The sequence below is a fragment of the Dermochelys coriacea genome, chromosome 6 (assembly GCF_009764565.3).
Source record: "Dermochelys coriacea isolate rDerCor1 chromosome 6, rDerCor1.pri.v4, whole genome shotgun sequence".
Taxonomy (NCBI): domain Eukaryota; kingdom Metazoa; phylum Chordata; order Testudines; family Dermochelyidae; genus Dermochelys; species Dermochelys coriacea.
Genome location: NC_050073.1, coordinates 52,072,086 through 52,093,159, shown reverse-complemented (window position 1 = coordinate 52,093,159; position 21,074 = coordinate 52,072,086). Strand labels below are relative to the sequence as shown.

The window sequence follows — 21,074 nt, the reverse complement described above, 5'->3', positions numbered from 1 at the left end:
GCACAAACGAAAAGGTTTCTACTTCGCATTTAATGTAGTCCTATTTGAAGGGGATCACATTAATGTGAGCTAGGAACCTTTCAGTTCATGCCCACAGCATCCGCACAGGGGAGTCACAACACACCACTAAGTGCACACTGCTATTCACATCCCCTTACTCCAAAATGCGGAGCAGTGTAGACAAACCACTACTTCACCAAACCACCAATAGAGGGACCCCAGAAACATTTATTCTTACAGCTTTTATTGTTACATTTCTGTTTGACAGTTCAGATTGAAGCCTACCAAAAGGAAGGTGTACCTTGGTTGCTGAGTACAGAGTGAGCAGTGGAGATGGATACATGCCAGCAGCTGAAGAGATATTCAGGATTATTCCTGTAGATCTGAAAGGCAATGAAAGCAAAGTTACTTGCAAGAAAGAACACACGACTTACAGGCTTCAGAAGTGTCTGTTAACTAAAGGGAAATGTTTACTTGCAATAGGGGTCATGTAGATTCATTTATTTAAAAGAAAAATAGTTCAGAGATTTGCAATTTGTTTTCTAATGGCTATAGCAGACATGGGCCTCATTCTCTTTTTGTGCATGTATTAATCAGGAGTAACTCCACTGAAGTCAGTCAAGTTACACAAATGTTAAACTACTGTACTAGAAGAATTAGGCCCTGTACATCTAGGCTAGAGGTTTCAAAACTTTGCCCAACTAAGAGATGCAAGGGCAACTTAACAGGTGCCCCAAGGGCAGCTTTCAAATCTCTGCTAAAGTGGCAGGAAATAATAGGAGAAATTTGTAATATATTTTGCACTTCTATGGTATCTTTCATAAGGGGACCTGGAGTGGTTTATAAACATCAGTTCACAATGCCCTTATGAGACAGTAACAAGTACCTATACCCACTGTTCAAATTTTGAAGTAATTTTTTGTTGATGGATGGGATAGACTTGAAATACACAACAAAAGACAATCCTCTAGATACTAAACATGTTTGGTACTCCACACAGTAAAACCTACATTTTAAGCATTGATCTGACACATTGGCTATCAGCTGACCTTGTATTTACCTTCCAATCCCCAACTCAGGGCTTGTCTACACTACTGCTAAGGTCAATGTAACTTTCCTTGATCGGGATGTGAAAAATCTACCCCTCTCCCCCTGGGGCGATGGAAGTTGCATCGACTTAAAGCAGTGTCTACGCTGTGTTACATTGGTGGGAGACACTCTCCTGCTGACATAGCCTCCAACTCTTGTTGAGGTGGATTAATTACAACAGGAGAATGCTCTCCTGTCAACATAGCGCACCTTCACCAGATGCGCTATATTGGCACAGCTGCACAGATATAGCGTGGTAGCGAAGACAAGCCCTCAGAATATATCATTTGATAAAACAATTAAGATTTAACAAATGAAAGTTCCTTCAAGTATCTTGTAACTCTTTAGCATTCCGACTGCAAGTAATTCGTTCACAATGGGGTGGGGAAGTTTTAAGCAAACAGGAAAACTAAGGTTGAAATCTCTCTGAATTGAAGTTTCTGTAATAAACTAATAAGCACTCACAAACCTTTTGTATCATAACACTTCTGCAAATAGCATAATTAATGTTCCAGTTAATTGGCAAATATCTATCCTTATAGCCACGTGACTGCACTTTGTGAACTGACTGTAAAAAGGCTGCTTTGGAATCACAGTGACGTAGTGACACGGTTTTTGATAGGTACGCTTTAACACCAGAAGAACAAATGCCACAAAATATATCCTGATTTCCGTTTGTTTCCTGCTAAAGCTTCAGAGTTCCTGATCATAGTATTATTTACGAGCGTAGCAGCCCTCTTGTCTCCCTAGAGTCTTTGTCAAAGTTCCTCAGTAGCCATGATGGGAGAGGCAAAGTATTAACATGGATCAGAAACTAGCTAAGACAAAGTAAGAATAGGACGAAATGGTCAGCTTTCACTGTGCCAAAAAGTTAACGATGGTGCCAAAAGTTTTTCCTAGTAGGTGTTTAGTAGATTTATTCTCGAGCTCAAAACAGGAATGAGCAGTGAGATGGCTAAATTTACAGATGTCAAAACCATTTAGATTACTCAGACTAGAGACCACTAAGAAGAACTTCATAAGGCCCAACAATGCTACATGAATGGGCTACAGAATGAAATGGGCTACGAATGAATGGCTACAGATGAAACTGAATATTGACAATGCAAATAATGTATATTGGAGAAAATAATTTGAACCAATCATATTCCCTACTGGTTTTTAAATCAACTCTTAACTTAGCTAAAAGACCTGAACATCACTAAGGACACAACTCAGTGAAGAGCTCTGCTTAATGTGCAGTAATGCTCAAAAACCCAAACAATGTTAGGATGCATATGGAATGGGAGGGTTAACAATACAGAAAATATAATGCAGTTCTAAATTAACGGTATACCCGGACCTGAAATACTGTGCTCAGGTCCTTCTGATCATCCTCTCTCAGAAAAGATATAGCAGAAATTCAGGGGATTTGATGAGAATATTAGGAAGAAGGAAAAACGCTCATGCAAAGGGTTTGAAAAGACAGGCTGTTTACTTTATGGAAGAGATTAAATAAGAGGAGCTACGATAAAAGCACACAGAACAGTTAATGGTATAGGGATAGGAGATCAGACTTTTAGATTCACCCTCTTGTAATACAAAAGCAAGTTGACATTTAATTAAAATGAAATACTGGAAATTCAAAACTGATGAAAAGAAATACTTTTTCCACATGCAGTTAGGCTGCGGAAGTAATTGCCACAAGAGTTCACTGAGGCCAAAAACTTAGCAGGATTCAAAAAAAGGGTCAGACATTTATGTGGATAAACAAGAATAGTAAATATTTAAAACTCAAACTAAAGCCTTGGAAGGGATATAAACACTTAAGCTTCAGGGTATAAGCCAGCCTCTATTGGGGTCAGGAAGCAGCTTTCCATAGGGGCAGGTTATATCATAACATACTGCAGAGTTTCGTTCTCTGAAACAGATAGTACCTGCCATTGTCAGAGAGAGAGAATACTGGACTAGGTGGACTATTGGTCTGATCCAGTATGGCAATCCCTATAAAAAATTCCACAAGTCATAAATATAGCCTCCATGCAACAGACTGAGAACCCTATATATTACTATTTTGTTTAGTGCTGACAAAATGCTTTAGTGCTGTTAAAGACAAAAACAAAAACTGGTCCTGACCTGAAGAGCTCACAATTTAAACACCACAGAGGGCAGGGAATCCAGATGTGGGGATAACAGTTTCCAATCACCCCATGATTATGGTTTTGTTTCTTTCAGGTATCAAAAAGAAACAGGCTTTTTAAGGAGGAATTTGAATAAGGAGAGGGTGTTGGTTTGGCAAACTTGACTGAATAAATTAAACTTGTGATATGCCCTACTCCTCAGTTTGCTGAAGAAAGTTGATTAGCAATAATAAATAAAAAGGTGACTTGCCTAACACACCCTAACACCTCACCATCATTCTACCTTAAGCAGTACAGTGTAAGAGATGCTATATTTAGCTTTCCCACTGTTGCTATGGTAACCACAGGCTGCTCTAGCTGTAGCAAAGTGGAAAGAACAAGCTTCCTTCATAATGTAATTATGCACTTGCTACTTCTATAGCAATATATACTACAGTTTGATATGTATCTAGAAAAACAAGTCAACTGATTTTTCTTGCTCAAAGACATAAATCTTAATTTCTTGAGTAGTTCCATGAGGCTCCCACCTTTGCAAACAAAAGACAAAGGTCTAAACATCTACAGCATAACAGCTCATCTAAGTGTAATACAAAGTGCAGATTATAATTTTCATATTTAAAATATAAGCATTAGGGAACCAGAAGATGAAAAATAGCATAAAGCCTAAATGCCAGCATTTATAGAAAAGGTATTCTTCTAGTGCTGTACTTAATACAAATTAAGAGGAAAGACATACAAGGCGTGGTGAAGTTCTCCTTACAGACAAAGAGTTAGAGTTTACAAAGTCTGCTCTGCTATTCCTTCACCTTGAGACATTATATGGGTATACATTGTACAAACGTGTATGCACACAGACAGACAAGTACAGTACTACAATATACACCAAAGTGCATTACAGTAAGTTTTTATCCTTGTACAGGTTATGCCCAGTGATCTTGGGATTGTCAGTATAATACACTTGACAGATCAACCTGGCCCCCTTAACTTTGTCCAGGCCCATAAACCCAGATGAGGAGTTCGTGTTTGGCCCACATAGTATAGTTAAACACAGCTACCTGCCATTCATACTCTTGGCCTGGTGAGCCACCAGATCTGCTGTGGCTATAGATTCTGAACAGTGTTAATAGCATAATAATTTATACCATGTGTGCAGAGGGTTGCAGAACCCGTTTCTGTACCCCATAAGGTTAAAAAACAAAACAAAACAAAAACTGAGCCAGCAAGAATGTAAAGGTTTTTGACACCCATCTTTCCTTTCCATATTGAGGGTGCCATCCAAAATGGGGGAATCATTTAAAATAGCTCTATATGACTTGGGGGACAGGGGGAGCTCTTGAGATTGGTGAACAATTCTTAGCACTAATGACTTTTGTCTTCAAACCACTTTTTGAATATGGAGTCTCACCCTCCTGTGAGGTAAGTATGTATCACCATTTTACAGATGGGTGCAACTGAGGCAGAAGGATGAAGTGAATGGCCCATGGCTAGTCAGAACTAGAACTCAGCATACATTGGTTCCCTGGTTTATATTCAGACTATGCCACTCAATATTTGTCAAGTTGTATTTAAGTGTATACCATGCTTAACAGAAAAGCAAAGTTCCTGCCTTAGAAAGTGACTAACTGAAACAAAGAGAAAAAGATACAAGACAAAAATAAAAGATCAAAGAGTGCTATACACAAGGTTTGAGAAGGAATGCAGGGCAACTTTATGAAAGAGGTGCTTTTAAAAGGAGATATTAGAAGAAAAAGAGGCTGTGTAGTGGACAGAGTAGGAGGCCTCTTTAAAACGACAGGCAGTTCGAAGACTGCCACAATGCTGAGTGTGCGGTGAATAGAGAAAAGGAACAATCAAAAGAGAAAACAAAGGGAAGAAGTACAACTGAAGATAATCTCTGCCAGCCACATCTACAAAAATCTCCTAAATAGCGTTGTTTTACATATGGCCTACACCTTTTTCATGTGTTACAATTTCTGAATTTGTTTAAAAGAATCCCAGTGTACACAATGTTAAACCCCTCAGAAAAGCTGAGTGACTTCAGTAATGTCCATCTCTCTTCCTTTCATGGCAACAGTAGAGCTACTCAGAATATTTTTACTGCATTTGATTTTGCAGTCAGACATATGCTACTTATGGTCATGAGCAAAACTACATCTGACAGCTTCATACAGGAGAGCAGAGAGTCCCACACTTTGGTCAAGAAATAATTTTTGGCCTATGAATCAGGAAACGTCTTCACTTGTGTGCTAAGAATGTATACCCTGGGATTCACTGACACAAAAGGTTAATTATTTAAGCCCTTGTCAATATTTTAGGTTTGTTTACATACCAACACCACCAGGCTGCATTACATATGCAAATAGTACTGAAGCATTGTATGTATTCCCCTCCCATTGTATTTATTTGGTGATGCCAAAAGCAGCAGACTAATCATCATGGCTACCATGCCTAGTGCTATGCTATCTTCCAAACAACCCCACAACCCTTGGAAATCCAGGCATAGTTCTTGAACAAAAACTGTGAAAAATCATGGAACAATCAACATCAACTAGAAAACTGCCACTAGGCTGAGACTCTGTGGCTTTAGTTTTACCTGGGATCTAACCAGGAAGTCAATACATGTCTCCAGCAGTGAAAGACTGGTGTGCATTAACTGTTATTTTAAAGAGTTGCCTCCAATTCTGATTTACTATATGATCACACACTTCCCTCAATATGCCTCCTACTGTATAATGAGAGCATACTCTCTGAATCCATTTTACTTACAATGACTCTGAGAAATAGCCTTAAGAAGGTTATTCTTAAGGAACTGTAACCACCTCCTCAGAATAGCAGATTGTTGAGTTAGCACCGATGAGTCAGATGGGTTTTTTAATTCTGTTCTAAAAGAAATCACCACAACAGTGGAGAAGGGGGAAGAGGAAAAATAAAAAGGGAATTGAGTGGAAAGGCTTCCACCGTCTGATGATTCATGCACCATCAGCGTGACTCACCCAGCAATACTCTGCTGTTAAAACATGGAGGGTAGGCTGATTAGTCACAGTAATGAATTTTTCAAAGAAAGGATTCTCCCCTATAAATAATGATGACTTTGTCTGTATAGTGTTTGCGTGACTCACCTTTCCACCATGCCGGGCAGCACCAATCGTGTCATCTACAAAAAAAGGAAAGAACACATTCGTGATGGCTGGGAATGTAGATACAGAGTGAGGGACTCCTTCCCTCCCAGAGGCAGCTGCCTGCCCTCCGCCCAACCTCTACCCAAGTCACTCTAGGGGAAACTGAAGACTATTTTGCATAGGCAGTTTATTTTTATTCAGTGTAACTTGGCAGTGTCAAGAAGTTATGTGCAGTGAATCTGGTGAATTCATCTGCACTGGTAACATCAGTACAGTAGGAGAATCAATTTATCTCATATTTTCCACTTCCATAGCACTTTTCATAAGAGGCTTTCAAAATGATTTGCAAACAATGTCATATCACTAGGATGTTTTGGGGCAGGTATAACCTCTGTTTTACAGATAGCCACACAAGTAAGTGGCAAGGCTAGCAACAGAATCCTATAGTTTCCAGTTCTTTATGCCATCCATCCATCCATCCTTCCCTCCATCCTCCTCTTTTAATTGTGAAAAAAAAATTTAGTGAAAAAATATTTTCATTTGGTTTTGAGTGGCAAAAACACTAGCCAGAGCTAATGGTAGTGTAGGCAGGTACTCTGCTATCTTTGGTAGGCAGCTCTTTCAATGCAGCTTGCTATTGAGCTGAATCCCACTTATTAAAGAACACATTCTTTTCTGAGGACACTATGCCATCTGTGTAATAGAAAATAATTCCTACTAGAAAGCAGATGGAGGTAAAGAGGTCAATCAGATTTCACTCCTGACCCAGGCCAAGTATTGTTTGAACAAAGTCTTCTAGTACGAATGTGAGACTATTATATGCAATATGTACACAGGCACAGAAGTTATAGGTTATTCTGGTGATGAAGTTCAGAGTAGTCCTAGTTTGCATGTGTGGTTTTTGTTTTTAAACTACAGCTCCTTTAACAGAATGAGAACATCAAGTTACATATAAGAAATATTCAGGACCATTTGAGAAAAGAAAATTTTTCTTAACACAATCCAGCTGGAAATACAGCTTTTTCACATCACAAACATAACCTATATCCACAGGGGGGCAGTAGTCATGCAAGCTTTTATAAGGTGCAAACGGACTAAAGTCCAGACAAGCAAGATATATACTTGGTGCTTTAAAAGGGCCAATTTCACAGAGCTGAAAGTAACTGTCAGCCAAATAAGATGGGAGGAAGAATTGAATCAAGAATAGGAATAATGATAATTGGGAATTGTTTAAGACCACTTTACTAGATGCTCCAAAAGCCACAATTGAGGAAGAAGGCTGTATTGATTAAAAAGCCACCTGGGTTAGAGAGGAAGTTAAAGCAGCAATATATATATATATATATATATATATATATATATATATATATATATATATATATATATATATATATACACACACACATATACATATACACACACACACACACACATACATATACACACACACACACACACATACATATACACACACACACACACACACATACATATACACACACACACACACACACACGGAAGGGAAAGGAAGTTGATAGTAATGAATAAAAATCAGAAGCTAGGAACTGCAGAAAGTTGAAATGGGAAGCAAAGGGACACAAGGAGAAATCTATGGCTAGCAGAGTTAAGGACAAAAGGAAGGAATCCTAACAATGGTATTGGTCCATTACTAGATGGAAATAGTAGAATTGTCAATAATAATATAGAAAATGTGAAGTGTTTAATAAAAATCGCTTTCTATATTTGAGGAATAAGGATGCTATTGTTGTATCATATGATCACACTCTTTCCAGTCCACTAATATCTCAGGAGGGTGTTAAACAGCAGCTTTAACAGGGAGGCATTTAAATCAGCAACTCCCAATAACCTACTTCCAAGAGTTTTATAAGAGCTGGCTGTGGAATGTGATGGACCATTAATGTTGATTTTCAATAAAACTTGGAATACTGGGGAAGTTCCAGAAGACTGGAAAAAAGCCAATGTTGTGCCAATATTTAAAAAGGATAAAGGGGATGATCTGGGTAATTATAGACCTGTAAGTCTGACATCAATCCTTGGCAAAACAAGGGATGAGGGACTCAATTAATAAAGAATAAAAGGAGTGTGATATAATTAATACCAATCAACATGGGTTTATGGAAAAATAGATCCTGTCAGATTAACTTGATTTCTTTTTTTGATGAGATTGCAAGATTGATTGAGAAGGTAATACTGCTGATGTGATATACTTAAACTTCTATAAGACATCTGACTTGGTACTGGACAAAATTTTGATTAAAGAGCTAGAACAATATAAAATTAACCTTGCGCATTAAATGGATTAAAAGCTGACTGTTACATCTCAAAAGATAACTGGAAATGGGAAATCACATTGAATGGATGCATTTCTAGTGACGTCTTGCAGGGATAAGTTCTTGACCCTATGCTATTTAACTTTTTAACAATGACTTGGAAGAAAACAAAATCATCACTAATAAAGTTTGTAGATGACAATTGGGGGAGTGGTAAATAACGAAGAGTACAGATCACTCATTCTGGATTGCTTGATAAACTTGCAAAAGCAAATACTACATGTTTTAATACAGCTAAATATAGGATGGGGAACTCTATCCTAGGAAGTAGTGACTTTGAAAAAGACTTGAGGGTTGTAATGGATAATCAGCTAAACATGAGTTTCAAGTGCGATGCTGTGGCCTAAAGGGATACGGCAATCCTTGGATGCATAAACAGGGGAATCTCAAGTCGGAATAGAGAGGTTATTTTACCTCTGTACTTGGCGCTGGTGTGACCTCTGCTGAAATACTGAGTTCAGTTCTGGTGTTCACAATTCAAAATGGATGTTGATAAATTTGAGTGTGTTCAGAGAAGAGCCACAAGAATTATTGAAGGGTTAGAAAACATGCCATATAGTGATAGACTCAAATGACTCAATCTATTTAACTTAACAAAGAGAAGGTTAAGGGGTGATTATTACAGTCCATGTACTGATGTGGGGAACAAATATTTAATAATGGGCTCTTCAATCTAGCAGACTACGGTACAACATGATCCAGTGGCTGGAAGTTGAAGCTAGACTAATTCAGACTGGAAATAAGGGGCAAATTTTTAATCTTGAGGGTAAAACAGTTTATCAAGGATGGTGGTGGATTCTCCATCACTGGCAATTTTAAAATCAAGATTGGATGTTTTTCTCAAAGGCACACGCTAGGAATTTTCAGTGAAATTCTCTGATCTGTGTTATACAGGAGGTCACACCAGATTATGACAATGGATCCTCTGGCCTTGGAATCCACGAATAAGCTATCCCAATGCCCTGAGATAAACTACCTCAACAATGACTTTGATAGGCCACCATCTCCAAACACAAGATCTGACTCAGTTTCCAAACTACCTCAGAAATCCCCTTTAGAGCCTAGAGTGCTAATTTTAGAAAAAACATCAAGCTCTAGACAGATTTTTGTCTCTATGTACTTTTGGCAGGGATTGGCTCCGATTAGGGAGATTGGTATGAGGGTCTGTTTATTTCCAATTGTAATAGGAGGTGGAAACATATATGGTTATGCTATCCAAATATTTTGCAAAGCTATTTAAAAAAGCTCTATAATTCATGCTTTTAATTAAGGACTTTTCCTTGGTCCTTACACACACACTCTTCTAACTTTAATTTTATTGAATGACAGTCCTACTGAAAAGTTTTAAGGAAAACAAGCACCAAACTCTATTTCAAGAGCTAGTGATCAGCCTTTTTTAAAAGAATTGAGTATTATAGTAGAGTTTAACTCATCAATGAATAACTCTTGGCCAAAATACCAGACATAATGCATTTTAGTAATTAGAGCTAGAAAAGACATTAGGTCAGTGTTCATGCCTGTGACAAGTTCAAGATACCATCCCCAGTAGTATCAGTTCAATATCTGATCAGTTATTTATGCCAACGCCAAAAAATAGCAACTGCCAATGATCTTCATGCCCCTTACATTGTATAGCATTCTTGTGTTCCGACAAGATTTCTGGAGAGGTAATAATGCTTCCCACTGGATCCAATTTATTTTGACAGTTTTACAAGAATGACTTTTGTAGGATGGTGGCAGTGGTGGAGTAGATAAATTGTGAAAGTGTAGAACAACTCCATTTCAAGACACCTTTGTGCTTCTATAACAATTTTTTTAAAAAACTTCATATCTTAATATTAATTCTGAAGTATTATTTGTATTATTGTAGCACCTGTGAGCACCAGCCATGGACCAGGACCCAGTTGTGCAAGACCTTGTCTATACTTTAAAAGTTATTAAGAATGCTTCTGGCCGATGTAGCTACCATCATTCAGGGAAGTGGTGTTATTAAATCGATGGAAAAAACCCTTTAGTCGGCGCAGGTTGTGTCTATATTACTGAATTATGCCTGCATAGCTATCCCTAGACATACCTCTAGGTGCTGTACAAATATACAGCAAAAAGATAAACCCTGACCCAAACAGCATACAATCTTACCACTGTGTTAGCTCTCACATACTCTTATGGTGAATTTGAGCTATATTCTGCTCTAAACAAAAAACTTCCCGACAAAGAGGGAAGAAAAAGCCAACAGTCACAAAACGGAACAGTTAAGTTTCAGTTACACAAGTTCTTATAAAGCCAAAGTAGACTCTTCTATTGCATGGCATGAGCAGTTTCTATCTGATGCCACGCGATCCCTAGGGTGGGTAGGAACCATGGCCTTTACCGCTCAAAGAAAGGAAATCAAGATGGCAGCAGCAAAGATGCTGGGTCCAAAGACGTATAGACCTGGCACCTGTGGTGTTTGTTCTGTCCAAAGCCCTCCAGCTGAGTCTCTTGCTCAGTGGCTGTATATTGTCAGAAATGTGATTAGCCATCTTTTAGAACACCCTCCCAGAGCCCAAGCCGCAGAGTCTTAAGTAGGTGCTGTACTAATATTTCATTCTGGAGCAGTTAACCGCCTCTCTAATCACAGACTCATTTCTTCATCCCATTCCCACAGGAAATATCAATACAGGAAACCCTTCCACAAACTGGAGATACCACCCTCTAAGCTCAGTGTAAATGGAATTAATTGCTTTGGAAGTGGGGGCCAATACGTTAATCTTCATCCCTCCCAAGTAAATGACATCAGGCCTCAGACTTAACTGAAATCTGTGGCGTGAAATGCCTTCAGTCAGTTTAGTATATTGCACACATGGAAAATATGGAAGTTCCCTGTAACTTATGTAGGTTCTTCAAGATGTCTTGCCCCTATCTGTATTCCACATTTGGTTATGCACGGGCATCATGCACCAGAGATCCGCAATTTCTAGCAAGTAGTGTCAGTTGGTCCACAGCTCAGCAGTTGTTCTTGTACTCTGAAACAAGGGTACATACAGTGATACAGACCGATGCCTCAAGTGCCTCTCTTACTGCTAATCAAAAGGATCCAAAGAGAGGGGAAGGAGCGTGGATAGTGGAATACAGATAGAGACCACACATCTTGAACATCCAGTTACAGGTAAGTAACCTCCCTTACTTTGAGTGCTGGTCCCTGTGTGTATTCCACACGAGTGATTGACAAGAAATATTTAAACCGGGGGGGGGGGGATGGAAGGATGCAATTGGTATAGAGGCCTGTAGTACTGCAGTCTCAACAGCTATATCTGCAGGAGGCAGCTTGAACTAATACCTGATGCTTTGTGAACATATGAATGGAGCTCCAGCTATCTACTAAGGTATTAATCGAAGAGATGCTATTGTTTGTGTTCTAGTGGAATGGGCTGTCACCCCACGTGGGAGAGAGAAATACATGCCAGTTGATGACAAAATTACGCAGCCAAAGATACACTTAGTCTCTGAGCAGATAATACCTAGCCTTGCCACCATTCCATTGTAGCAACAAATTGCCTTGGTGATTTTCTAATCCATGTTGTCCTTTGCAGGTATAATGCCAGACCTTGTCTGATGTTGAAAGAGTGAAGTCTACTCTCCTAACAGGAAGCATGAGGTTTTTGGGAAGAATCCTGGTAAATTCAAATTACTTTAGGGATGAATTTCAGGTGAAAGTGAAGGGAAACCTCTTTATGAAAAATGGTGTACAGTAGGTCTACCAGGAGTGCTCCCATTTCACTGATCCTTCTGGTCGATGTGATGGCAACTAAAAAGGCAACATTCATGCAAAGACGGGACATAGAATATGGAGCCAGTGCTTCAAGTAACTGTGTGGTTAGTACTTATAGTATGAGGTTGAGGTCCATTGTTTCAGGTTTCACCACCGGTGGGAAGGTTCCTGAAAGTTCTACCTAGAATAGAGTTATTGCTAGATGAGTAAAAATGGGAGCATCTCTCTACTGGGGGATGGAAGGCACTGACTGCTGTTAGATGGGCCCGCAGGGAACTAATGGAAAACCCTGACGTTTTCATGGACAGAAGATAGTCTGAGTAGACTGAATGGCTTCTGGGCATGAATGTTCTAAGATCTGATGTTCATCCAAACACCAGGCCATGATGTGAAGGAAACCTGGGTTGCGAAGTCAGATCTTGCCATTCTCCTGAGCTAGTAGATACTGGAAGGGTCAGATGCTGATGGGAGGAGGAGTTAACATTTGCAGAAGGTCCAGAAACCAGAAGTGTCTGCATCATCAGTTGGGTGCTATGAAAATGCCAAGCTGTGACAGAGCGAATCTTCCACAGAACTTGTGATAGCAGATAGATGGGAGTAAAAGCATATCTGAGATAATCTGTCCAGGATAATAGAAGAATATTTGCCCCGGGAACTGCAGTTCAGAGCTGCCCTGGAGCAGTATAGAATAAACTTCTTGTTTGTTTGGGATCCAAACAGATTCCAGGATTGTGTTCCTCACTGTGTGAGGATCTTGTTGAGGATGGAATTGTGTTATCTCCCACTTAAGAACATAAGAATGGCCATACTAGGAGAGACCAAAAGTCAATCTAGCCCAGTATCCTGACTTCTGACAGTGGCCAATGCCTGCTGTTTCAGAGAAAATGAACAGAACTGGTAATCATCAAGTGATCCATCCCCTATCACCCATTCCCAGCTTCTGGCAAACATAGGCAAGGGACACCACCTCTGCCCATCCTAACTAATAGCCATTGATGGACTTATCCTTCATGAATAGGAGAAGCGCCTGCTGAGAATATTCATTAAACAATCCCGTGCACCTGGTAGATATGTAGCTAAGAGTTATGTGATTTGACACATCAATTTCATAAATTGACTTCTTCTAGGCAGAGAGGAAGAGATTTTGCTCCACCTTGTTTATGTGAGTGTCATGTTGTCCGATATTATTTGGACATGGTGAGATGAAATAAGTGGAAGGAATGCATTACAGGCTAGACGGACTGCTCTAAGTTCCAGTAGGTTGATATGCATCCTGGTCTCATGGAGAAGTCCATGAGTATTGGGGGGTGTAATTCTCCAGATGGATTCCCGGCCAATAAGTCGTATGTTGGACAAGGCCATATCAGGTGTGGGTTTGATGAAAGGAATTCCCACATGTACTTGTTCCAGGTTCAACCACGAGACAAGAGAAGATGTGACTTTGGTGGGAATTCTTACTCTCGTGTTGATGTGGTCTCTGTCTGGACAGTAGATGGACCACAGCCAGGCCTGTAGGCAAAATATGTGAAGACTGGCAAAGGGTGTTACATAAGTGCATGATGCCATGGAGCTGATCAGGGAAAGGCAGCCCTTGACAAAGATTCATGGTCTGAAAAGTAGCTTTCTTATCACATTGTTCATGACTTGGAATATTTCCATAGGCGATAGGCCCATGCTGAGATTGAATCTAGGGTCACTCCTATAAAGTCTACAGTTGTAGTAGGAAAAGTGGACTTTTCTTTGTTGACAAAGATTCTCAAGGCTGCCAGAAGATGGAGCAAGAACAGTCATCGAATGTACCTCCTGACTAGAGTAACCAATTATGAGCCAGTCAACTAGATACGGAAAGATTGTAGTTGTGATGTCTCATTTGGCCCGCCACCATTGAGACGACCTTCATGAGGACCATTGGTGCTGTTGCTAACGTGATGGAGTATTCTGAACAGTGATGTTCTTGTCCCATCAGAAACCTCAGGAACCTTCTGTAGAATGGATTAATCTTCATGTGAAAGTAGGTGTCTTTCATGCCAAGAGCTGTGAACAGCATTCCCTCCTTTATGGGGGGAATTACTGATGCCAGCATAACAATTTGGAATTCTGATTTGTGAACAAAAACGGTTAATTGCTGAAGGTCAAGAATGAGTCTCCATCCTGTATTTTTCTTGGAGACTATGAAATATGAACAATTGCCTTGTTACTGAAGTAGTGTTATTCTACAGCCTTTACTGCACGAGAGAATCTGCCTCCTGACAGAGAATCTGCTCGTGAGAATCATCCCTGAAGAGGGGCCAGAAAGCAGCTGAGAGTGTGGGGAAGGAACTCTATAGAGTAGTTGCAGTGGATGATTACTAGTACCTATTTTGTCTGTTGTGATGACCCTCCAATTGTGGGCAAAGAGGGTGAAGCAGCCACCAAAGGGTGGGGGGGGGGGGACAGTAGTGGACGGCATCAATAGTGTTAAGCAGTGCTCAATTGCACCATCAAAAATAACCCCTGGATGGTGGATTGGGTTAAGTAGTTACAGATTAGGTAAAAAGAACTGTATAGTTAGGCCTTTGTACCCTCTAGTATTTGCGTGGTGGTTCAAATGAGCACTGGTGGTAGAACAGTTGGGGAGGTGGTCTTGGCTAATACATCTGTTTATGGGTGTTTCCTCTTCGAGGCCAGGCTGTAAGAGGGCTGTCCTAGAGTCCTTCAATGAGCCTAGAGACATCAGTCTTTTTGTTAAATAAATTAGACCCATCAAAAGGCAAGTCCTCTATGGTATGCTGAGCCTTCCTGGGGAACCCCACGACATGCAGCCAAGATGCATGCCTCATGACCACTCCTGTGGCTATCCCTCGAAACATAATGTCAGCGGCATCCACTCTGGCTACCAGTTTACCTTCCTCAAGGAGAGCCTGGAAATGGGCCCTGTCCTCTTGATGGAGTTTGTCCTTGAAGTCAAAAATTTTCAAGTAATTGTTGAAATGTTATTTTGCTAACAAAACTTGCTAGTTAGCAATACAGAACTGAAGACTTGTAGAAGAAAATGCCTTCCTCCCTAGGATGTCAAGTCATTGTTGCCTTGAGATGCTGTAACCTAGACCTTTCAGTGGCTGTTTGCACCACTAAGGAGTTGGGCGCTGGGTGTGTGAAAAGAAACTCCGCTCCTTTGGCTGGTACAAAATCGCACCTATCAGCCCTTTTTGGGGTGCGGGCACAAGAGGCCAGAATGTACCAGACTACCCTAGCTGGTTACATGATGGCCTTGTTTACTGGAAGTGCCACCCTATTGGGATCTGAACATTGCAAAATCCCAAGGAGATGATGCTTAGAATCCTGCTCCTCTCCTCTAGTGGACTCTGAAGGCCATTCACCACTCTGATATTGCCTGTGGTTGTCAGGCAGGGAAGGTGAAGATGGGAATTGCCCTATCTGATGAGGATGATGAACACCCATCAGTATCTCTGGATCAATCTCCTCTCCCTCATACTCTGGTGGAACAGGTAGATGTCATGCAGAAGAGGTACCATAGGACTCATGGATGGATCTGGAATGTCTAATGTAGGAATTCCCTGGGTGCCAGTAGGGCCAATATTAAGGCTTGACTGGTTGAGGGGGAGCTCACAGCATCAGGTCACATGGCAGTCATATCTGTGTGACACGATTTCCTTGAGTCTCTGTCCAAACTCATCTCCTTATGGGGGAGTGAAGAATCATCTGGATCCTCCAATTCCTTCAAAGAAAAGGCCAGTTTCTGCTTGACCGGCATAGCAGTCCATGGGCAAAAGTTCCTGCCTCTGAACCAAAGAGGGGAACAGGTAGTTTCAAGGTAGATTCCTTTGGTGTCAAAATGTCTCTGGACCCAAAAGAAGAAATGACTGAGGATAAGGAAGGGTGAAAATATATGCTGGTGAGGTGTAGGTTTCAGTTAATCCCAAAGTTCTGCACATTCTAGTAGTCAGTACCAAGGGTATGGTGCACTGGCAGTCATCATGAACAGCAGGTCTTTATGGAGATACAATTCTATGATTCTAAGACTGGAAGGGACCTTGAGAGGTCATCTAGTTCAGTCTCCTGCACTCATGGCAGGACTAAGTATTATCTTGATGGGTGAGTACCGTTGAAGAATCTGACAGTGAGCTCTTAGATAGCATTAGTAGATGCTGATCTTTAGGCTTACGAATTGGACCTGACATCAGTATTGGCAGATGCTTTCTCCTTCATACCTGGCCCTCATGATAGGAGCGTTTAAAGTAGGCCATTAAGTCCTTAGGACCTGCGTGTGAGGACTCACCCAACTTGGATGAAGTCAGGGAGGGATCCCTCCTTTTTGAAACAGACCTGGAAGGAGATTAGTCCTTATGCTCATGACAGTGCCCTAACCTTCATGAGAAGCCCAGACTGCTGACTCCTTGGGTTTAGCAGCTCTGGCTTGGCTACTGAGCTTGTGTTTAGAGGGGCACTGCTCGCTGGTAGAGGCCAATTTATGGCAGAGGAGTCTCCCTGGCTGGGTCCGACTGAGGTCTCATAGCCTTCTCCATAAGATGTTTCCTCAGCCAGAGCTCTTGTGCTTAGTTCATGGGGCAAACTAGCAGCAAATGCCGAACTTAGCCGAGATACGTGCCTCCCCCAGACAATAAAAGCAACATTGGTGCTTGTCACTCACAAACACGGAGTGGGGCCGGGAGAGGTTTTTAAACCCTGGAACTCTTTGCAGTCTGTCTGCAGGGAGAAACGAAATTGTACTAACTATACTAAGACAAACTCTAACCCACATGAGGAATATGCATAGCAACCAGCACTCAAAGAAGAATCTTATGTTCAGGCATGTATAATTAACTCTCCCATGCCCCTGTATGTGCAGCATTAGTACAAACAGTAATTCTTTCCTTAATATTAAAATCATCAAGCCTTTCTTATTCATTACTGTTCAGAAGTGAGATGAGGCGACTAAAGACAGTCAGATACATTACATAGTGAATGTTACATCACTGCTAGTTAACAATGACATTACAAACCCAGTCCTGAAAAACATGCAACTGTATCTAGTCAGTGCTTAAATTACACAAGTTAAGAAACTGTAAAACCAGCGATGGCACAAGATTAGGGACAGGATACAGGCACCCAGTATGGAAATCAGACAGCAATTCAGTATTAGCAACTGGCTATCTATAGATACCCAGTTGAGGAAGAAAGCATTTTGTTTTTAAGAACTTTAAAATCTGCAAAAGATCTAGTATCTATGGATTAGAATGCAGTGGGGACAAGACGTCAGATCTTGGAGAAAAGAATGCCAAAAAAGTTACGGATAAAGAGGCAACTGGATACCAAAAATGTGTCATGATTTACAGAAAGCCCTCACCATTCTTGCAGTGTCACCCCCATTGGTGGTTACTGAGAGCACTTGTGATTTTTCAGTCAGATAGTGAATTTTATGAATAAACTGCTGGTTTCCACTGGGATGCCACTACTGCAAGAAAAACTAGTTCTTGAGAATTCTACTGCTCTTGCCTTCTTCTCTAAATGTTGGTAACTTCAGGCCAAGTGGCCAGGCACTGGCAACTGCCTGTATACAAACTGCTAACACATTAAATGAAACGTGTTATTCATTTCAGGTAGTGTGGACAATTCCTAGTATTTCCATAAAGGAAGTGTTCAGGACAGCCTTCTTGCTGCAGAAAGTTTCCAATTTTTAAAGTTTTACATGTTTTAGTAAAGGAGGGTACACTTACACCACTAATGAATGCTTCATTGCCTGTGCACTGACAGTTTCTCATGTGTTTGGAAATCTCTCAACTCTACCATCACTGGGCTTTGTGTGTACACACACATACTTGCCCAACATCCCGATTCCCTTAGCTTTACAATTCATTAGAGGGCATTTATTCATTTATTGGCAAGCCAGTCATCACCACCTGATACACAAAAATTGTCACTGCAGATTGGAGTGAATATAAAACACTAATACAGTCTCTTGAAGTACATAAGCAGCATATTTCTTCTCATACTCTACCACCAACTCAACATTCCACTGCAAAGATACCAAACTTCAGATGCCAACTGATTTTTAAATCCAGGGAAATTGCAGCTCCTACACCAGTTGTTTCAGAAAAAAACAATTGGAATATGCAACTATGTAATAAGCAAGTTTCCTTTGTTTTATGTTTTAAAATAGGGCACTAAATTTAATGCTCCTATTCATTAAGAATGGTGCCAGCATGAAGATTAACTACCACTTTAATAGGTTTCAGAGTAGCAGCCGTGTTAGTCTGTATTCGCAAAAAGAAAAGGAGTACTTGTGGCACCTTAGAGACTAAAATTTATTTGAGCATAAGCTTTCGTGAGCTACAGCTCACTTCATCAGATGCTAGTCTCTAAGGTGCCACAAGTACTCCTTTTCTTTACCACTTTAATGACTCTCCAATGGTTACTCACCAGAAATATCCAGTTCTCCCCTTTAATTATCATTTAAAGTTGTATTTCCTCCCCATTTCAAACCTGGAAGATGTATACTTACCACTGACATGGAGCAGTTGTCCAGGAGCATTGCTTAGGAAAGGGCCCCAGTTTGTTGAGGGAAATCATTCTTAAAAAGTTTAGAAAACCTTCTACTTAAAATCTAAACAGTAGGGAATGTTAGCATAAAAATTAAACTATGGTGCACAAAAATGTTAAAATGTACAAGGTTATGTTGCTGTGTCCATATTGCTTCTAATACTAGAATTCTGCATCTAGAAAGACAAACAGTCACATTAAATGTGGGGAGACTGCTGCTGGGCTAGAACTAATTCTCCTAGCTTTCAAGACAAGTGCTGCTCTGGAATTTAAAGCATTTACCCAGCTCTTTAGTGTGTAATCAGAAGGATGAAGCTAGAGAACTCGCAAAAGAATTTTAAATTCTTCTACAGTTAAGATAGCTTTTTCTTGGATTTCACATACACAGGTCTGGGACAAAGTTACAATAAGCTAGTAGTAATGTAAGATTTTGAAGAGACTACTGAAATAGTCCCCTGTGGTGTACGATGTTGTACATCTCCTTTATTTTCAGAGAACAAAGAAAGAAGAATTGTCTACCACTAGAATATAGTTTATGGTTCAAATGCTCTGCAGTGAGATGAAGCAGCAAGACCATTAGGTTGAACCAGAGGAACAGCTTATAGTTTGGGAGCATAATGTAGTAAAATCTCATTCTGTGGGCAAGTTAATGACAGAATGGTAAGGGCAGTATCATTCAATTCATAAAAATCTAAAGAATCAATTTCAATGGTGTCACCCTCCATGGTGTGGCAGTGGAGGGGGGGTTGACATGACTCACTGGACCCCATGCTCTCAGCTCCACGTCCTCCAGTTGGTGGAAATTTGGATAACAAAGAGTTGTCAGAAATAGGTCAAATAGAGCATCATTAAAAAGTCCTTTCTCCCACAAACACAACAGAACCAAACATGACATACTTAGAACAATTATTTAGACAGGTATTTGAGAAAGTGTTTAAAAATCAAAAAATTTTAATATTACTTTAACAGAAGGATGCACGGCATACTTAAGAGACATTGATCTTTGGTCATCCTATGGAAGTTAGCCTTGAAAACATTTGTTCATCAAAGTCATCGTAAGTGTTCTCTCCACATAGGGCACCAACAGGCACATTGTCACACTGATCCTCATAGAAGCTGCACTCACGCATCTCTGTACAAGGCAGGTTGCTGGCCAGACATTTGCAGGGTGATGAGCATCTGGTCTTTGTACACAAACATTTGATTAGCTGAAGGGTTGGTTCAGAAGTGCGTGGTATTTCACACAACTGGGGAGATCAGTCCATCCTCCAAAACCCACCCATGCCCGATAAGGAAGGGTAGTTTTGGATGCACTCTATCTCACAGCCACTCCATTGCTTGATAATTTGCCCTCTTGATAGCACGTATAAATGCACCTCTTATCAGTAGCAATTTTTCTCCATTTATCCGCTTCTTGGGAGACATCCACCAGCACAGCTCTACAAGTGTCAATGTTTGTCTTCAAATGGTAAACTCAGCATATGAAAGCCTCCCCTGCATTTTTGACCTCATCAGTGACCATCTCATCTTCAGAGCAAGAAGAGCCTTCAGAGACTGAACCAAATGCATTCCAGTAAAATAAATTGGGTCTTTCTACAGGCAACCTTCCAGTAGCATCACATCCTGAAAGGGCGTGGAAATCCAGCAGCGGGGTGGCTTTTAATAGTCCGAGTGATAGGAACACACCTCTGAGGGATATACAGAGATTCTGTCAAGCCTCCTCATGGGAACTATGAAGAAACTCCACTGAGCAGTGCAAGACAACAGCTTCATTATAGCATGCAACAACAAAATTTTCAGAGCATTTCTTTGCATGCTGGAGCATTTTTCCTGCAAGGTATGAAGTTAACTCATCCTTTGTGCGAGTATAAGACAACAGCTTCTTCATTGTGACATTGGAGATGTATGTGGAGTCAATGATTTTGTACTGGACAATACTAGTACTATGCAATACCATGGAATCTTCTGTTAATATTTTACCTGAGTCCTCTGCATATGCATCAATCCTCAGGTGGTCTTTGTCATCAGTCCACCAATTTCTCTGTAGCCTCATAATGAAGTTTTCAGCCAAATCTTGGCAGGTATTAATAGTTTCTGGTTTGTC

General features: G+C 40.5%; 1 protein-coding gene across 3 annotated transcripts in view; it reads right to left on the bottom strand.

Annotated features, from left to right (window-relative positions):
* The window catches only part of HSD17B12 (hydroxysteroid 17-beta dehydrogenase 12), a 198,355-nt gene that overhangs the window by 25,541 nt on the left and 151,740 nt on the right, over window positions 1–21,074 (bottom strand). For all 3 annotated transcript variants that reach the window (XM_043517722.1, XM_038406390.2, XM_038406391.2), the window contains 2 exons: window positions 6,329–6,363; window positions 302–383 (listed from right to left, as the gene is read on the bottom strand). In XM_043517722.1, the coding sequence (XP_043373657.1) occupies window positions 302–383; window positions 6,329–6,363 (117 nt within the window). The remainder of the gene's footprint in view (window positions 1–301; window positions 384–6,328; window positions 6,364–21,074) is intronic.